Source organism: Tetranychus urticae, chromosome 1 (assembly GCF_039701765.1).
Source record: "Tetranychus urticae isolate SD_2017Ah chromosome 1, NJAU_TeUrti_SD_1.0, whole genome shotgun sequence".
NCBI classification, from domain to species: domain Eukaryota; kingdom Metazoa; phylum Arthropoda; class Arachnida; order Trombidiformes; family Tetranychidae; genus Tetranychus; species Tetranychus urticae.
This window is the reverse complement of record NC_142958.1, coordinates 10,142,116-10,161,904: the sequence shown is the minus strand read 5'-3', so window position 1 is coordinate 10,161,904 and position 19,789 is coordinate 10,142,116. Positions and strand designations below refer to the sequence as shown.

The following is a 19,789-nucleotide window of genomic DNA, read 5'->3' as shown; positions in this document are numbered from 1 at the left end:
TAATTAAAGTATGAGAAAAAATTATGAAAATTGTTGACCATTTGCTCGTCAAATTATTTTACAGGTCACTGAATGTGTATCTGTATGTCCAAGACCAATAAAGCAATGAAGCAATCATGAAGCAAACCATTAAATTGGTTAAATTTGAAATGAAAGGGTAAACATTTTAATCAATTCCGATTGATTGATGTAATTTGTTGCGCTTCAAATGATCAAAATGACCAAAAAATTGTATAAAGGTGACAAGAAATAAGCTTTTATTATATTTCAATGTATTTCAATCCTTTTTTTTCCCTAACAATAAGATACTCAATCAATAGTTTATCGTTTCCTAGTTTGATTGTTTACTTCAATTGAGTGTCACTTCACTATGCAATGTACATTGTATTATCATTCTTGTTCTTGGATATCAATTGAGTTGTAATTCAGCTAAAAATTTAAATATTAAAACCAAATCCGCAACAAAATGCCTCATCTATTCAATCAACTACCTTTCAATTCAATTGGCAATTAAAGTAAAACAGTTTGAATTTGTCTTTAAATTTAGTTAACTAAGAAAGGCCTATGGATTTTCAAAATGTTATGCATTGTATTATATAATTAACAGAGGAAGGGTCCAGGGCAATCGTCTATAATTTAAATTGTAATTCACAGATTTATGCCTTTATTTATCAGAAACAATAAAAATGTTATTTAAGAGATGAGTTTCAATCTGATTGAATTCCTTCTGGTTTAACCTTGATTTTGATGGACAGTGAAAAATAATAAACTTGACCTTAATTTTATTCATGATCATCTCAAGATTATCAAGTATTGAGATGTGCACTGTTGACAGAAAACGAAAGGATCAATTAGATTGAGTCTTGTCAGTTAAATCTAAAAAATATTTAATTTGATCATTGGTTGAGCAAAATTTGCTATCAAAAAATCATTATTTATGGAGTAAGCCATATTATATTACCAGATGTAACCAGAAAATGATGAGAAAGTTGAACCCAAATATGACACTTTCAGTTTTGTCTTTCATTTTATTGGTAAACTGGTTGGTAATCACTTTATTTTGTGTCCTCATTTGAATTAAAATCAACTTATTAATAATAACCAGGGCTTTTCAAAAGGCATTAAATCATTTTTTAATCAAAAAGGCATAAATTTTATGCCTTTCGTCTATCTTTTCCCTTTCTTTTCTCTTTCTTTTTTCAATTTTATCAACCTTAATCTGTCCTAAATAAAAGATAGTCGCCTTTTTTTTGACCAATCTTGTTGATAATTTTTCCCATTGAAAATCAATGGACTTTTCTTAGGTTTATCTTTTATGCCTAAAAGCATATGCATAAGATAGACGAAAGGCATAAAATGTGAAAAGCCCTGATAATAACCCACAAAAAGTGTAGATTAACATTCAAAAACAACAAAAAGCAACACCAAAAGCAACAAAAATCAACAAAAATGATGACCCGATACAAGAGTTTTTTATCAATAATCTTAATCTTATAATTTGCTAGTCACCATCTTCACTACCTTATTACGTTATCAAGTTTAAGTAAGTTTATCCGCATCTTTTGAATTCAATTTGATCCACCAATTTTAATGGTTACTGTTTGGTTTTATTTTTATTTTTCATATCAGTTCTGTTGGTGAACCTAAAAAGCCAATCTTTTTATCGGTGTAAACCATCAAGGATGTACAAGTAAATTACGTAAATCAGCAAGATTACCTTCGTCATCGCCTTTTGATCACCATTTGGTCTTAAATATTTCTTAATTGTTCTAAATAAATTTAACCCGATCACACCATTGCTTGGCCTTATTTCAATAGATTACCAAACTAAGCGGTCAATTGTGTTTAACAGCCTAACCGTTGACTTTCAACTGGTCACCATTAATCATTAAATCATGGTATGTAACTGTATTTTTACAGCTTCAAACAAATTAATTACACTCAACTGGATCAGTTGAATTGATGAAATTATCATCTTCAATCTCTTTCACTCTATGGTTGGTTAACAAGCCAAGGTTACTATTTATAAACAGTAAACAAATGTAGTTAAGGGTTAACTTGTTAGAAGCAAAGAAATTAAAAACAATTGTAAATATCAGTGCAGATTGGTTTTAATAAACGATCAAGACCAAACACAATTAGCTTAATCAACACTCATGCGATTCAAATAATTGTCTCGGTAATGAATGATTGATGAGACTGGAAATAACCAGAAGTGAAACAACTCGGATTCCTTCACACAATTAATAAAAGACAGTTAACCTGTTGGTGGTTCAACAATTCGTCAATCATTTAAGGACGAGTCAAATTAACAATTTCAATAGCAATCAGAATGGTTGAATAATTGTTTTATAATTAAGGTAAATAAGACAAATAAATAAAAGTCCATAAGAAGTGAAGCTATTAGTCTATGTATATAAGAGACTCCTATTAATTATAAATATTTTCAAGTGTTCAATTGATTGACCTTGGATAATTGCACCAAATCAATTTTAAGGTCAATTTGAATCTATTCTAGATGATTAAACAATCTGATTCCATTGCTATTTATTTCAAGTGTATTTACATGGTGAGATTTTTGATTCGTAATTAATGATCAGTCCCTATCGATATGAGCTCATTGTTTTGCAAAAAAATTAGTCAATAAGGTCAATCTATGCAACAATGTGCCTTTTCTCAAATAATGTTGTATAAATGTTAATTTGTTTAATCTTATTTTATCATTAGAGATGTGAAGTTTATTATCATTTTGTTATTCGCAAGTCAACAATCAGTCGAAATTCCCTTAATTGGTGCAATCTAATTTCAATTCCAAGTGTATCTTACAAAGTCTTGGCTCAACTTATACCAGGCAACTCTAGTACCATTTTGAATTGCCATTGGAAATCTGCTAAATAGCAGACTTATTCAAATATTTTTAATAAATTTGCCTGACAATCATTTATTGATACTTCTATCCAAGGTGATTACAATTTAAATGAAGGTTAATTTGTAGTCAAGATCAACTGACGAGATGTGCGATAAGGAAAAGTTTAACTCAATGTCTTTGTTGCAGCTTCTCTCATTTCGTTTAACATGATGTAAAATTGATTATATTGATTTCAGTCTAGAAACAAATCATCAATACTATTCAAGTCAATGATTAAATCAACCACCGAAGAAATCTTTTACCGAACATCTTGATTGGTTTATCGATGGATATTAAATAAAAGTGCAAAACCAAGATTGTAAACAACCATTCAAAGGCAAAGCAACTTTAAATCAAAAGATATTCTCAAGTTATTAACTGTTTGGAAGCTTAATGATCGATATAAATAAGTATCAATAACAGTTGAACATTCAACAATTATCTATTAAATTATTACGATCTACAGCAACAATATCAGCAGGGATAAAAACTAATTTCACACCAGGATAGCAGAATACTTGGAAATATGTTGTCTTAATATTGATTTGGAGGTGTTGATATCAAATACTTGCATTACAAGAAAGACATAAATATACATAATTATATTACCCGTTCGCTAATTCAGTAATTTTCCGGAGAGCAATTATGGTGATGTGTTCAAATCCAAAATTTGGGAAATTATTGCCTGATTAAAACATTTCTCATCCAGCTGTTTATCAATTAGATTACAAAAGGTTAGAGCAAATTATTGTTGCTCGTGATCGATGTGGCACCATGTGGCCGATCAAAATCTTATCAGTTTTAAAGGACGGAAACATTTCCATCACAGACTCTTTGGTTCGAGAAATTCAGATGATTCGAATGGATAATTTCATCTTGAATCTTGAAATGGTATTGTCTCATTACGAGTAGCAAGAAAGCTAAAATTGATGGTTAAATTCCGAGGTCCCCAAAACAATTATAGTGATGTGTTCATAAGCCGCAAAATTATGGTTTGATTCGTTGAAGATGTTTCAGTTGACAATTAATGGTGCAAATTGATTATCAAATCAGATTAAATCTTAATGGTTTAAACAATGTCATTTTCAATCGTAAAGGTTAAGAGTAAATTAATATAATTTGCAAAAAAAAGTGCCAGATAAAATTCATCTTTGCACTCAGCTCAAAAAACAATTGAATCTCCAATTATAAAATTAACGAAAGTAATAGTAATAGAGGATATAAAATTGTTACTAATCACTTTTCGAGTTGGTAAAACTCTAACGCTAATCATAATCTCATTCCACTGAATCAGACCACCAAGATAATCAAATTGACATGTAACCGTGTGCAATTTACAATTGAAACTGTGTGTGACATGAGAAAGTTTGCACCAATCATTGGGGATCATTTTTTCACCTCTATTCTATTAGTCCTTGTAATCAAATATTTCATCATTAGATTACAATAATTACTACAAGCTTGATTTTGGCAGAGTTAACTTCATGATGAAATTCAATGTTGACTGCTTTTTTGTCTACAATCTAACATTTTCTTGTTTCTTCCCTTCTTTATTTTTAGGATTGGCAATTTGAATCACAATTTATCCTTGTATTGGCTGGTCATTGAAAATGTACTAATGAAAGACAATGAAAAAGCATAAGAAACGGAAAGTTGATTATTTAAGGGATGTCTTTTCATTTATCTGTTTCCATGCTAATTCCCAAACCAGATTGAAGGATTTTTAAAGTGTTGCTTCGGTTTTGGCTGTTCAGCTACTCACCTGGACAATTAAATACAATAAATGCAAAATTAAACGGAAATCCGAGCCTTGATTTACCAGTAATTAAACAAAGGATGTCTTGTTTACAATTAAATGTGTTCATTTGATTAAATCAAGTCCATATGATCAATACTCGCGGTCGATCAATGTTTGTGTGAGTGAATCGCGATAGTCGGTTTGCAGCTACGTTAGTAGCGAACGACTGGAGCCAGTCGGTTTAGGTTAATACACTTTAATATATAACAATAGGTATTTACAATAGGTGAAGTGGAGAGTTAGGGTAAAGGAGATAGACTGGTTAATGTGCCATTGATGGCTACTCTATTTATATCTATGGGTTACGCCATCAATGGCTAATCTAGAAAGTACTAGAAGGTGAATTAGGGGACGTAATGATTGCACCATTGCCTTGACTATCTAACTGACAAGTCAAGGTTATCTAACACGCCCGCTCAATCATGAAGTCCTAACGCATTGGTGAACCTTTCGTGCTTTACTCTTGCTAAGCTTTTCGTCAATACGTCGGCAATCATATTGTCGGTTCCTTCATGATCAATTCTTATTGAACCTTCTTCGACTCTTTGTCGCACAACATGGTACTTTATATCAATATGCTTGGTCCTTGCATTTGTAACGGGATTGCTTCCAATTGAGATTGCACTTGTGCTATCACTGTAAACTTGAATTGGGGCTTTAACATAATCTCCGTGACCAAGCTCTTTCAATAACTGACATACGCCCATAGCATCATTTGTTGCTGTAGCCAATGCTACGTACTCAGCCTCTGCTGAACTCTGGGCGGTAACTGTTTGTCTTGCCGATCTCCATGCAATTGCTGCACCGGCCAAGATAACCACATAACCTGATGTACTTCTTCTGCTGTCGGTATCAGAAGCCCAATCCGCATCAGCGTATACATGAAGCTGCTTTCCTGTTCGTCGGTACACTAAAGACTTATCTTTAGTTCCCTTTAAATAGCGTAGTATACGTTTAGCCGCCTGGAAATGATCCACTCTTGGATCCTGGTTGAACTGCGATAACTTGTTAACCGCATAGGTAATGTCTGGCCTCGTATACACCGACAGGTGATGGAGTGATCCAATCAAACTACGGTAAGTTTCTTTATCTACCGACTGGGCGTCTTTATCAAATTTCAAATTCACTTCCATTGGGGTATTAGACGCTTTACAATCACTCATTCCATTCAATTCAAGAAGCTTTTCAATAGCAGTGCGTTGCGTTATCTGAATTCTATCTTTATGTCGGTTAACCTCCAGACCAAGGATGTTCTTGACTTCTCCTTTGTCGTCCATGTCAAAGTGATTTGACAACATCTGCTTCACTTGTTTGACTGCATTAACATCTTTAGCAGCTATAAGCAGATCATCGACATAAACTGCTATCAGTACGCCTTTCCTTTCATATACGCACTGGTCACTCTTCATTGACTTGAAACCATTACTTTGAAGAATTTCATTTAACTTCAAATACCATTGTCGCCCGCTCTGTTTTAGGCCGTACAATGATTTATTTAGCCGACAAACTTGACCGCCCGGAACTCTGAATCCTTCAGGCTGGTCCATGAAAATAGTTTCATCCAGTTCTCCATTGAGGTACGCCGTTCGTACATCCATCTGATGTATGCAGAGACCTTTCTCGATGCAAATTGCTATGAACGTCCTCAGACTTACTGGATTCACGACTGGAGCAAACGTTTCATTATAATCTTTACCGAAGCGTTGAGTATAGCCTTGAGCCACAAGTCTTGCCTTGAATTTATCGACACTTTTGTCGGGCTTGTACTTGATTGCATATACCCACCGACAACCAACCATACGTTGATTACTTGAAGCTTTGGTAAGAGTCCATGTATTATTCTTCATTAGGGAATTGTATTCACTTTTCATTGCTTCCCACCATTTGTCGGCATATGGACTATTTGTTGCTTCTTTGAATGATGATGGGACTTGAATCTTCCCGTCGGTTGATTGCAGCAAACCCAGTCGTTTTTCGTTTCTCTTACAAGATCGATCCCTCTTTTCTCGTTCTGGGAGATCTCTGTATCTTTTAGTATACGACCGTCTTGTTGTACTCTGAGATTCATTTACCGGTCGTACCGACTGGTTGCTCGTATCCCGATATTCATCCGCCGGTCGTACCGACTGGTTGGACGTACCGACATCAACATCTGAATTGACTTCTTCTTCTTCAAAATCTTCAGCATCTTTGAAACTTTCGTCGTCGGTCACAGAACTTTTCTGAACTTCTTCAGACTGTGTACACTCTACCGACCGGTCATCAATTTTAGCTGGATAGAAGTCAATCAGGAAATCATTGGCGGTTTCTGATTGAACATTTTCAATGAATCTAACATCTCGTGCCTTCTGCACCTTCTGAGTCTTTGTATCAAATAGGCGGTATGCTTTAGACTCAGAACAATAACCGACCATAATCATCTTTTCACCACGCTCGGCGAATTTACTTAAACCAGGTTTCTTATTCAACTTGAACGCTGGGCAACCGAATACGCGTAAATGTCGTACGCTAGGCTTTTCTCCATAGAACATTTCATAAGGAGTCTTTCCATTGATAGCCTTTGATGCAGTGCGGTTTCTAATATAAGCTGCCGTCGCTACTGCTTCTGCCCACAGTCGTTCATCTAAACCTGTATCATTTAGCATTGATCTTGCCATCTCAATCAATGTACGATTAGCTCTCTCAGCTACACCATTCTGCTGAGGAGTATACTCAACCGACAACTGATGTCGTATTCCTTGCTCTTTGAGATAAGTCTCATACTCATTATTAATGTACTCCCGTCCATTGTCCGAGCGTAACGTCTTCAACCTCTTGCCGGTCGTTCTTTCCATTACGCATTGGTACTCCTTGAAACAATCCAATGCTTGACTTTTACTCTTTGTAAAGTATACCTTAACCGACCGGGAATAATCATCTATGAAGGTGATGAAGTAACGTGCACCGCCATAGGAGTTGATCCTCATTGGTCCACATACATCTGAATGAACCAATTCTAATACGGTACGACTACGGGACTGAGACTTTGGAAATGGCAATTGAATCAATTTATTCTTTAGGCAGCATTCACATTGCGTATTACTAATCTGCTTTGGCTCTAACCCGTACACCGACTGGGACTTCATCATCTCTCTGATGGTATCAAAATTAACATGGCCAAAGCGTCTGTGAATGAGCATCATCTGGTTTGTCAAACCAGGCTTCAACGTAGCTAACTTGGCTGTTACGACATGCTTGTATACGTACAGACCATTTTCATGTTGAAAGTTCATTACTTTCTCTCCCTTTGCATTGGAGATCCAGGCTACGTCAGATCTAAAGTTAACATAATTTCCTCTCTTTAGAAGAAGACCGACCGACAAATAATTACAATCGAGCTTGTCGGCATATAATACATCTTTGATCAAGACACTTGTCGAACCGACCAGCATTTCAATTTCACCAGCTCCAATGATGGGTATTTGTCGTCCATCAGCAACAGACATAATATTGCTTTCTGGTGGCTTCATATGCTTGAAATAACGTTTATCACAACATACATGTGCCGTTGCACCGCTATCCAGGATCCAAAGGTTCCGGTCGTTACTGGATCCTAATGAGAGTATTTGTGATTTTCCGGTCGTATTGTCTTGATGTCGGTTAGCCGACTTGCACTCAGATGCTATGTGTCCAAAGCGATTACATTTGAAACACTTAATTCTACGCTCTTTGCGTCTCTTTGTTGTCTTTATTGCAAAGGCAGCATCTGACGTTTTCTCCTTTCCGGTCGTCTTCCTCATCTCCTCTTCCAAAAGCTTTGTCTTTAAAACTGCTGAGCTGGGCGGTGTGTCCTGACTTGTCACTGCAATCACGAACATCTCATAAGCTTCGCCCAGGCCGACTAGCAAAGCCACTGATATTAACTTGTCGTCTAGAGTAACACCTAAGTCCACCAATTGATCAACGACAGCAAAGTATTCAGCTAAATAGCTTGACATGGATGTAGTCGGTTGATATCGCATCGTAATTAACTTTTTGAATGCGGTGAACAATAGGGAAGGTCCAGTCTTTGCATAAGCATCTTTCAAAGCATTCCAAACTTCTTTGGCGGTCTTAAGATTCTTGAACAGACGGTAAGCTGAAGGCTTCACACTTAACGTAATTTCAGCTTTTGCTTTTTCATCTCGTCGGTCCCAAGTCTTATCATCGTTGACTTTTTCACCACCAATCACGTCCCATAGATCATTGTGAATGAGGACACTCTTCATTTGGATACTCCAAGTATCATAGTTGTCGTCACTTAATTTTTCGACTTGAAGGAACGCATTAGACGCCATAACGTATTGAGGATAGAAGACTTAGCACAAGTTAAAGATAACTATATTAAAGGTAACCAGAGCAAACCAACCACGCTCTGCTACCATGTGAGTGAATCGCGATAGTCGGTTTGCAGCTACGTTAGTAGCGAACGACTGGAGCCAGTCGGTTTAGGTTAATACACTTTAATATATAACAATAGGTATTTACAATAGGTGAAGTGGAGAGTTAGGGTAAAGGAGATAGACTGGTTAATGTGCCATTGATGGCTACTCTATTTATATCTATGGGTTACGCCATCAATGGCTAATCTAGAAAGTACTAGAAGGTGAATTAGGGGACGTAATGATTGCACCATTGCCTTGACTATCTAACTGACAAGTCAAGGTTATCTAACAGTTTGCATCAATGAAATCAATGAACTTGCTTTTATATCAACACTGACTTATCCCTCCAGATTTTTTTCCTGTTTCATTTCCAATCCAGTCAACAACCATTCTAATAATCTTAATACCTGATCAATATAACTTCTGATTTAAGGCTTTAAAAGCAACAGTAATATACAATTTAGATGATTGTTAGAAAGTTCATTGTCTGCACATTCATTGTATTTGTTTCTTTTCATTTGATCATTTCCTAGTCAAAGCATTGTTGACTTGCCTTTTGTCATCAATATATTGTTAACATAGTTTTCATAACGATCTTAATCAAATTTGCTGAATTTTTGTCTAGTAATGTTGATATTGATTTTAATAGTCTGAATAGAGTCAACATTGAAATGGTTTACATAAAATCTAGCGAAATCATGATTTTCAGTCGTTAAAATTTTAAAACACTTGATGTTATTGAAATAGATTTAATTTTAAAGGTTATTTACATGGTTTAGATATTTATACATACAATTTATAAATTGTGACAACTAATCAAAGGTCTAAAGCAAGGTTGGTCATTGAAAAACGCAAAATACTTTCAATGATTCAAAGTCATAGTCGGGAAATGGAGATTCAACTCGACTTCAGAATCAGTTAATTGAATTGTTAAATTAACCAGTTAAATAGTCTCCTCTATTAATTAAATTGCCTTTTTTATTTTCATACATTCAAGGTAAAATACTTGTAGTTGATAAAAAAAGCAAAATGTCTTCCGCTTTCTTCAGTCAACCTGAATCTAATGTCAATCAAAAAAGTGTAAGATTTTATGAAAAGCTACTTAAAGGTCCATTGAACTTGTGATTGTAATCAAAATCAAGTAACAGTTTAGTTTCTATTACCTTAATCGTAGAGTCTATTAATCCATTTATATCTGTTAATCTATCCTTATAAATTCATTTATCTGAATTTGTAAGGCTTAAAGTTTCTCGATATTTACATCTGGCAATATAAAGAAATAGCAAACATGAATTCTTATGTGTTTGTAATAACTTGTTTAATTGGTTTGATGTTAAAGTGTCAACAATGTATATTAAATATTACAACAGTAATTCAACAATTAATGATCAAAACTCTTTTACATTTGTAATCTTGGTTCTGGACAATCACGATAGTGACATAAATAAAAATTATCAAAATATTATCCTAATAAGTATACAATTTGAATCAGATTGATGGACAAGAGTTTTGACAAAAAATGGATCAAATAATGAATGGTTTAGGAATCTGTTCGGTGGATAGATAACAATTGTCGCAAAAGCTAAAAGTGAAACTAAAAAGCTTAAATAATTTGATCAAAAATAGATTAACAATTGTGAAAAAGAGATAAATTTGTGACGAGAAATGGTTTCTTTTGATGAAAACTGTTGAAAATGGTGTTTTGTATTGGTAATGTTTAGGAGATGAAATTATTAATAAATGATGGCATTTGTGGATGATAAGACCAATTTGTTAACCATTTGAAATACAAATTGCCAAAACTAGACATTATTCATTCCAGATCCAGGTGAATGATTATGATTATAATGACTTCGAGATAATGAGTTATTGTTATTGTGACTTCCAGCATCTTTCTGGCGACTCAAATCAGTATCAAGGATGACCTTTGTTGATCGATTTCCTGGAGTTTCCAATGAAATGTTTCTAAATGTTCCCAGTTCAGTGTTGATACTTTTACCAATCACAGGGTTATGATTATGATTGTCACCATCACAGATAGAATGATCATCAGACATTCGACAAGCGTTATTAGTTCTACTCAGATCAGGTGAACTTCGTCTAGAATCACAGCATGTTTTGGAGGCGCAAGTTGTCTTTTCAGGACAGTCTAAGGCACAATCTTCCGAGTTATCAAGAGATTTGACCTGAAAAGATAAAAACGAAAATCAGTAAATACAATAGAAATTTACAGGAATAACAAATCAATATTAGTTGTTAATATTAAAGATAAATTGTCAAAGGCAAACATGTCAACTCATTTCTTGACAATACAAATACAAGTTTACAATCAAATTAAAAATACATTTGTCTTCTCTATCAATAAAAGCAGATATTTTAATAAAATAAAATTTATAATTTATAAGGTTGAACAAGTTTTCTTTAAGCCCTTCAATTGACAAAGAAACAATCATGGTTTATGAATTCTGTGAGTTACAGCAATCATGATAATGGATATCAGATTGAATTGATTATTCAATTAGACAATGAATATCTAAAGTAAATCCAATGTGTTTCAATTGTTTGTTTGTTATTTCCGACTAACCATTAATGTTTTCTGTAATTATTGTAATCCATTGTTGATATTGTGTGTGTTTGAAAGGTTGTTCATTTGTTTGTACTGATCAAAAGACCGGTTAAGATTGATTAAGAAAGTCAACTATTCAAGGTAAATTGTTATTAATGAATATGATGATAGACATGATCATCCCCATGAACAAGTGGGAATGATAAAGTGGCTAAGAGCCGTGTGAATAGGCCAAACTTGTTGTTTTAAATGCGCTTTTATATTTCATGTTGATGATGCTTCATCTGCAAACCTTTGCAGTCATCACTAAACTCTTAATTAGTGTTCATTTCCTACCCTCTTTTATCATCATCAAACATCATCACCATTATCATATTTATAATTGCATTTGTACGTGTCGGGTTAACAAGCAGTTTCAATGTTGATTACAATTAACCACAAGAAACACCAGCAACAATAAAACACGCAACCTAAGTTGACCAAAAAATACAATAATCTTGAGATGATAAAAATACAATATTAAACCTAATAAACCAACATAATATTGTAATTTTTTTGCAACTTTCTGTATTGTCTTAAATGACAGTAAATATTCAATCTCAAGGATTCTGAACAGTTGAAGGTTAGCTTGAAAAATGCTAACATTTCTGGATTGGGTGAGAAATGCAAAAATAAAATTAAAACATTGAAATGATACAAATTATACTAATGATAATAAAGCAAGACTTGTGACCAGTTTTGGGTGAGAAGAAAAAATCTTAAGAAATTATGAATCTATCATGAAATTTCAACATTACGTAGGCCGAGTTGCTAGTCTCGTGTGCTTCATTTGTCTTGCCAACAATCAATGATTGAAATTGTTGTGGGTTGATGGTTATGTCAAGGTAGGTCAATTGGTAATCAAAGGGAAATCGTGAAAATAGTAATTTAAGTTAAGTAAAAGACTGTGATTGAAAAGCTCAAGATTAATATTGAAAGATGAGATTGAATAGGAAATGGGAAAAGATGATCAGATTTACATTTTCCCATTTTAGCTTTTCATTGATTAACTTGTTAATCATCTTGATCAAGCACAAATGCACATTAAGCTTTTGCATTGTAATCAAATTGTTGAAATGTTATTTTTTTACTGTCAATTTGTCTGTTGTCATAAAACCAATAAGGTTTCCGATTTACTCTGACAAGAATCATTGACACGATTCAGATTTTTGTTGAAATGTAGATGATAATGGTGATGAAGATCATGAGCAAATTTTCCGGACCTCATTTAAAGCAGGTTAAATAAGAGATAAAAAGGGAAAGGATAAATGGATGATGGAAAGAAAGACAAATGGATAATGTTTGTCGCTTTGATTGTCAGCTTTTGATTGTATTTATATTGTAAGGTCGATTGAATTGTTGATGATGAACAATTTTTGATGCATGTTCATCATCATTTTGTCTTGCATGCTTCTTGATCAATTTCAACAAAACTAACCTGATAATCGATATCAACAAATTCAGGTTGAATGGTTGTTGAATGGATTCCTTCATTGTGGAAAAATTCTTTAACTTTCTCCGCAATTTGCATGTAATCAGTTAAATTGTGACAACGAATGTGAGCTGAAGCTATTATACGGTCACCAGCAAGTTGCCAAACATGAAACTCGTGAACAGCAATTACACCGTTGATCTTCATTGGAACAGATAAGAAGCCAAAATGAAAAAGTAAATAAATATTTGATTAGAAATATTGAAAATTGTTAGTTGTGAGGTGAAAACTGTTTGATTAGTAAAGCTTTTACATTTTGCCAGACATTAACTATTTTTTGTTTAAAAGAATCAGATGTTCTTTAGCCAACTTGACCTTTGGTTGATTAGTTAATTGTCCAACAAAATGTTTATAGTTTTTACTATTTAAATATCAAGATTGGACTTACTTCTCGAGTCAATTTTTTACGTAAATCATCAACCTCAATGTGAGTTGGAACAGTTTGTAGTAAAATCATGGCCGATTCAACCAGCAATGGCCAAGTACTGTACATAATTAGGCAAACCAATAAAACGGACAAAGTCGGATCGACATATTCCTTGATTGACCAATTTGTGAACATTATTATTAAAGCTGAAATGCAGACTATAACCGATCCCAAGGCATCAGCAAGTACATGTAAGAAAACTCCTCGCATATTCATCTGTTCACTTGATTGTGGGGCTTGTTTACTTGATTTGTCTGTCAAATAAGTATTAAAAGACATTTGATTAGATTCAAGAGAAAAGATAATTAACCAAGAAATGCTTTAATCATACCTTTTTCTCCATGGCTGTGTCCATCTCCATGAGAGTGTCCATGACCGCCACCGCCACCATGTGAATGACCATGTCCACCACCAGAACCTTGAAAAGGACGAGTAAATAAAGGCTTAGTAATACAATTTATGGTTGAGTTGGAAAAATTGATCAATCCAATTAACTATGGTTTGGGTATTGAAGGTGAAATGGGTTAACAATTTGAATATAATTTTTGATTAGGTTAATTATTTATCACATGGTCAAGTTGAAATATAATTAGTTATTGGTAAAGTCACTGATTAGTCTCAGTTTACCAAGGTTTTTAACTTTGTTCACAATCTAACCTTGATAGTCCGACTAATTTCAGCATTATTGTTTATTTGATCAGTTGCAATTAGATGATGATATTAAGATTTTACTGTTGATTATTTGGCTTAAATTAATAACAACAAAAGGGTCGAGCTTGATCCTTAAATCAATGGATTTACTTTCAGTATTTGAAGATGAGCTTAAGAAATGATGATTGTTTGCAATGAGAAAAAGTCACAATTTATTCTTGTTCATTTTGATATTTTCAATCAGTCAAATAACATCAATCACTATCGTTAATTATCACTATAGTCAACATGGTAAAAATTGATTTCAACTCTTTCACGCTATTTTAGTCTTGTGTTTACATCTCATTGAGTCGAAAATAATTTTCCAAGTTTAATTTGATTGGGTGAATTAGAAATACTTTCACATTATTGTGATTGTAATCGTTTGATTTGATGAGGTTTTAAAGATTTAGAGATTTGGCTTTTTACATCTGCACATTATATGGAGAAAATTGACCATTTATGATAAATGGGGTTTCTCAATTGTTGGAAATGATGATGAAAGCCAGTTAATTCAAACAAATTGATTCATAGTTTCTTTGTTGACTATTATGTTGTCGGTTAAATTGTTTTGAGTAAAATTAGATACAGAAGTGGTCGAAAAAATCTGCGATTTCGTTAACCCTGACCACTACTGTATTAAAAATAACCAAAAAAACAAAAGAGTCTGAGAAAACGGTTAAACTGTGTTGATGAGTAATTGTAAAAATTTCCGGCTTCCAGCAGATTAATTGAAAAGCGATGGGTTAAATGTTTTCGCGTTAATCAGAAAACATAAATTAAAATTAATAACAATAGTTAAAAGTAATAATAACGACTATAATCAACTGGTGGAATAACAATTGACCAGTAAAATGAAATAAAAACAAAATCTAATAAAAGTGAAGCAAATACAAAAATAAAAATGATTTTTGCAGCATTTCATAATAGACAAATTATCATCTAGTTGTTGGAAATTGATATTTAGAAAATAATGAATCATAAACTTACCATGAAATAGGAATAGACCAATTACATTGACTACTAGGCCAGCAAACCCAACTCCTAAGATTAAAATGGGTGCATGAAGCTCTTCTGGGTTGTAAAAACGTTTGATTGATTCAACCAGAATAGAGAAACAAAGGGCAACCAGGAAAACTGCATTTACCAGAGCACCAAGAACTTCAGCTCTAGCCCAACCAAAAGTGTTTTTAGCCCACTTTTTGGGTGACATCATGACTGAAATGTAGGCAATGATGAGAGCAATAACATCGGATAACATGTGAAATGAATCAGCAACCAGGGCCATTGAATTGGTAATATATCCGACAATTAATTCAACAAAAAAGAATGAGGTTGTCAAGACTAGCATAAAAAGTAATCTTATTCGTGCTCCTTTGTTTTCAGCTGACATTTTGATTATTGATGTTTGGCCTTTATTATCAAAAAGGATGAGATATGTTAATTACAATTTTTTTGATTGTAAATTTGAAACAGGACAATGGAAGTATTCACTTTATTAACTAGTGTTAGTTTCAGTCTAGATCGTTGCAAATCAGTTAACTAGAGATGGAAAGACACATTATAAATTTTCAACGTAAAATGGAGTGTAAATTAGAAATAATACGATATTAAATTTAGCTTTGTGTTAAGTTATTGTAAATTATTGAAAGTAAAAATAAAATAAAAATGATGATGTTGTGGTTAAGGGTGAATTTATAAAGGAGTGATGATTAAGCTCGTTTTTGGTGGTGAACAAAAGTTAAGTTGGACCAAAGGTAAGATAATTTAACAATTAGACACCGTTGAAAGACCAGATAAATTAGTGTTGATTGTAAAAATAGTTAGAGTAGACTTATCGTGAAAAACTTGAGACAAAAAAATACAGGAGAATTATTGCAATTACTAAGAGAAAAGAGCAACACAAATTATTAAGTATCAATAGGAAAATAAAAACAGTTGATCAAAAAATCTGTTGTTGTTGAAGTAAAGATTTGCTGTGATTCATTTAAAAACACGAGACATTATTCACAATTAAAGTAATCAACATGCTAACAAAAAGTAAAGTAAAACAATAATGTTGATCGAGTTTGTATTTATTGCAAAAATAACAGAATAAGATACAAACTTCAATCAACGAACCCTTTTATTAGCAGTTAGAGCTCAGGATTTCAACTGAGCTTATTCAGATTTTTGCAGTTTGCACTAAGCTATTCCAGCAGATGGCGCTTTAACTTTCAAGGACTGGATCCTTTCCTTCCTTTAATTTTCCTTGAGAAATTACAAAAGTGTTTCTAATCTGATCTTAATCAATTAACTTTTTTGTTTTAATTCTTTATTATTGTTCAATTGTAGGACTATTGAGTCTGAAATCAAGTATAGAGATCACAGGTCCTCAAGTTGGCTGCAAACCGACGCAATCTAATGGATAAAACCTCTCTAATATCCAAATATCGGATCTGATACTTGTAAATTTATGGTAAACCAAAGTTCAACAGTTGACAATCGTTTTGTTTACTTTCTGTTAATCAATTCACATCAAGATCAACAACGCCTACTTCAATGGAAAAATGATACTTTTGTAAATCCTCAAAACATCGCTTCTTAACTAAACCAGATCACTTCAAAAGAAAACATGGCCCTTCTATTTAAAATTATCAACATTAACCTGTTACAGTATTTTCTTCTCGCTGTGGTCATTTTTACGAGTGCAATTTGCTCACCATCTCAACCTTTAACATCATCCGCAAATGGGCGGACACTGGTTACCATAAGCAATCCTAATTGTGGTGATTATCAATCATGCCTTAAGCTTACTCCGAAACCTGATTTGGTGTATACCCATTCAACAGACAATGATACTTCAATACACTTCATTTCCAGTACACTCGGAGGGTTTCCTGGTTTTTTTATTACCCGAACTGCAACACCTACTATTTTACAAATCAATTGGGACTCGTTATTAAATAATTGTTCCGATAGTTTTAACCTTCCTTCAATCCCAGACGATTCGATTGGAGTATTATTATTAAGCTTTTTTAACATAGACCATAAAGACATTCACTGGACATTGGACAAGAATGGTTCTATTAACTGTGATTCTTCAACTTGTAAATTTGGTTATACTTCATCTGAACAAAGTTCATTAAATGAAACCATTTCTATTAGCTTAGAAATGAAGAATAAGCAATCTTCTTTTGAAGATTTACCTCATCTCTTGTTTAGCCCATCCTCAATGCATATTGATTTGCAAATTACAAATTTGGATAAATCCCAAATGAACAAGAGCGACGGAATTAAGCTGTTAGTATTTTCATCATTCAATGAATACAAGGAAACACTTGAACGAACTATTGATGATGAAAATTCACCCGGTGTTTTCACGGTAATTAAGATTTATTTTTATACAGCTGTTTTTTTCTAAAATTATTCACTGAAAGATTTGCAATTTTGCATACATTATTAATATCTTATCTCCTGAGCGTCTAGTGTTTTATCATTTTAGTTTTGCAATTACTTTATTTATCTTTTCTTCTATTCACAGAAACGCACATTTTTATTCTCACAGGATAATGAAAACAACACAAATTTTTTACAATGGAAACCAGTGGCCTACAATTCTAAAGAGCGTGTTATGTCCAAAACAATGGAAATAAACTCGAGTCACTTGACTGATGCTGAATTACCGCGACTTAACTATCCTCTTTACTGTTTTCACAAGCAATTTTATTCCAACTATTCTGTCCATAAGTTTAATGCTTCATTTGTCCAAGAAGGCAAATCATCTGCTACTAAAATTGATCTTATTACTTGGTCTCTAATTTTTGGTTTGGATCAACCACCTAAAGAAAAATTGTCCACATTTTTACAATTAATGCTATTTGTAGGTGTTGGAATGTCATTTGTTGTTATGTTTGTCAGTCTGATTTACGTGGTGGCAAAAAAATGGCAAAAATCTAGAGCTACAAATGAGCCTACCTTGATTAATGAAGACATATTAGACTATTAATGTACATCGCAAAGCATAATGTAACTTTTAAATATTTATAATCTCGAATAAATTCCACAAGAGAAATAAAATAAAAGATTTAACCTGATTCCAATCAAAACCAAAGTCTTAAATGTATAAATCGGGTCATGTTATCGAAAAACAACGAAAAAAATGTTCACCCAGATAAAGTGGATTTCATCAATAGACAATTTTTTAGTAAATCAAAGTCAAAAGACGTAGAATACACAATTTATCTTGTAAGCTAATTTCTTCAATTCTATTTCCATTGAAATCAAAATCAGCAATTTTCAAAACTCGACTGGAAAACGATTGCCATACTAATAGACATCTGGTGTTGTCATAATCAATTAATTGTCATTAAATAAGTGATCATTTCTTTTGGTTGATTAACTGTTCAGTCAGCCATTGAATACCTTCTTGAAGCCCTTGACCAGTTATAGCATTGCTTGCTTGAATATGCCAAGGCCTTTCTTGTAAAGACTCCAGTCCTAAAGCTTGAGAGATCCTAACACTCGATAAAGCGTCTCGAAGGTCCATTTTATTGGCAAAAATGAGTAAAGGAAGATTTGGTTTACTGGCAATCTCATCATGCTTTAGCATCAAATCCAGCTCATCTTTGGCCACGACAAGACGAAGAGAGTCGGATGAATCGATAACAAAAACAATGGCATGGATTCCTTTAAAATAATGTTCCCAAAGGTTACGATAACGTCCCTGTCCGGACATATCAAAAGCTGAAAAGGTTAAATTGTTTACATGAAAACTTTCCACATTGAAACCAATAGTAGCCACAATCTCTTGACTCTTATCTTCGTCCTTTTTGAAATTGTTCAAAATGGTTGTCTTTCCACTATTGTCCAATCCAACGACCAGAATATTAACTTCTTTCTTCTTTAATCCCAAATAAGAAAGCAATCTGCTGAACAATGACATAATTAAGCTTTATCTGTAGTTTATTCAATAACAAGGAGCAACACACAACAATAAAACTCAATTCTGAATGATAAATAAACTAAAATTAAGTAAAGAAATTAATAATTTTACGATAATAAAGAAATAATATTAATAATTTCAGACATTATTAATCCTCTTGTTTGTTGATGTTTTGGTTCATTCAACATTTATCCATAGACACCGTGTCCAGGATGCAGTTCAACATCAACAATCAAACAATACAGCTACTGTTACCATGTAGCTATGAAGTATTTCAACCCAAATTACAGAAATGTAGAAATAATAAGAATAGTCACAATCATGTTGATGATTCTGGCGAAACTTCATTCTTTGTATTTTTAATGTTTTCGTATCACTCGTAGTAGCCATGAACCATCGAGCATTCCTATGATTCAGAATAACGTTCAATTCTGTTTTCAAATCTTTTATTGAATACGTCTTTTTATTAATATTTTTGCTCTTATTATTGGTGATCCGGTGTTAAATCCGTTATTAAATGGTTGTGCGTTCTATTCATCTAC

The 19,789-nt window shown here is 33.2% G+C and overlaps 3 protein-coding genes across 3 annotated transcripts; 1 reads left to right on the top strand and 2 right to left on the bottom strand.

Moving 5' to 3' along the window:
* Positions 1 to 10,402: 10,402 nt before the first annotated feature.
* LOC107370131 (proton-coupled zinc antiporter SLC30A1) lies at positions 10,403 to 16,469 on the bottom strand. Its single transcript, XM_015938115.3, has 5 exons — positions 15,314 to 16,469; positions 13,965 to 14,051; positions 13,595 to 13,887; positions 13,153 to 13,347; positions 10,403 to 11,295 (listed from the first exon to the last, which is right to left on the bottom strand). Exons 1-5 carry the CDS (start codon positions 15,714 to 15,716, stop codon positions 10,912 to 10,914), a joined length of 1,362 nt encoding a protein of 453 aa, XP_015793601.1. The 5' UTR covers positions 15,717 to 16,469; the 3' UTR covers positions 10,403 to 10,911.
* A 355-nt stretch (positions 16,470 to 16,824) lies between these two features.
* LOC107370092 (glycosylated lysosomal membrane protein A) lies at positions 16,825 to 18,399 on the top strand. Its single transcript, XM_015938075.3, has 2 exons — positions 16,825 to 17,687; positions 17,847 to 18,399. Exons 1-2 carry the CDS (start codon positions 16,938 to 16,940, stop codon positions 18,309 to 18,311), a joined length of 1,215 nt encoding a protein of 404 aa, XP_015793561.1. The 5' UTR covers positions 16,825 to 16,937; the 3' UTR covers positions 18,312 to 18,399.
* On the bottom strand, positions 18,378 to 19,247 carry LOC107370094 (ADP-ribosylation factor-like protein 6). Its single transcript, XM_025162457.2, has one exon. The coding sequence runs from the start codon at positions 19,245 to 19,247 to the stop codon at positions 18,684 to 18,686; it is 564 nt and encodes a 187-aa protein (XP_025018225.1). The 3' UTR covers positions 18,378 to 18,683.
* Between the last annotated feature and the right edge of the window lie 542 nt (positions 19,248 to 19,789).

Bases quoted from the DNA above. Each gene is read 5' to 3' on its own strand.
- LOC107370131 (XM_015938115.3), bottom strand. From the start codon at position 15,716: ATGTCAGCTGAAAACAAAGGAGCACGAATAAGATTACTTTTTATGCTA. The intron at 14,052-15,313 runs GTAAGTTTATGA...GTCCTTTTCAAG, and splicing joins TGGTCTATTCCTATTTCATG to GTTCTGGTGGTGGACATGGT. The intron at 11,296-13,152 runs GTTAGTTTTGTT...TTATCTTTTCAG, and splicing joins TTGTTGATATCGATTATCAG to GTCAAATCTCTTGATAACTC.
- LOC107370092 (XM_015938075.3), top strand. From the start codon at position 16,938: ATGGCCCTTCTATTTAAAATTATCAACATTAACCTGTTACAGTATTTT. The intron at 17,688-17,846 runs GTAATTAAGATT...TTCTATTCACAG, and splicing joins ATTCACCCGGTGTTTTCACG to AAACGCACATTTTTATTCTC.
- LOC107370094 (XM_025162457.2), bottom strand. From the start codon at position 19,247: ATGTCATTGTTCAGCAGATTGCTTTCTTATTTGGGATTAAAGAAGAAA.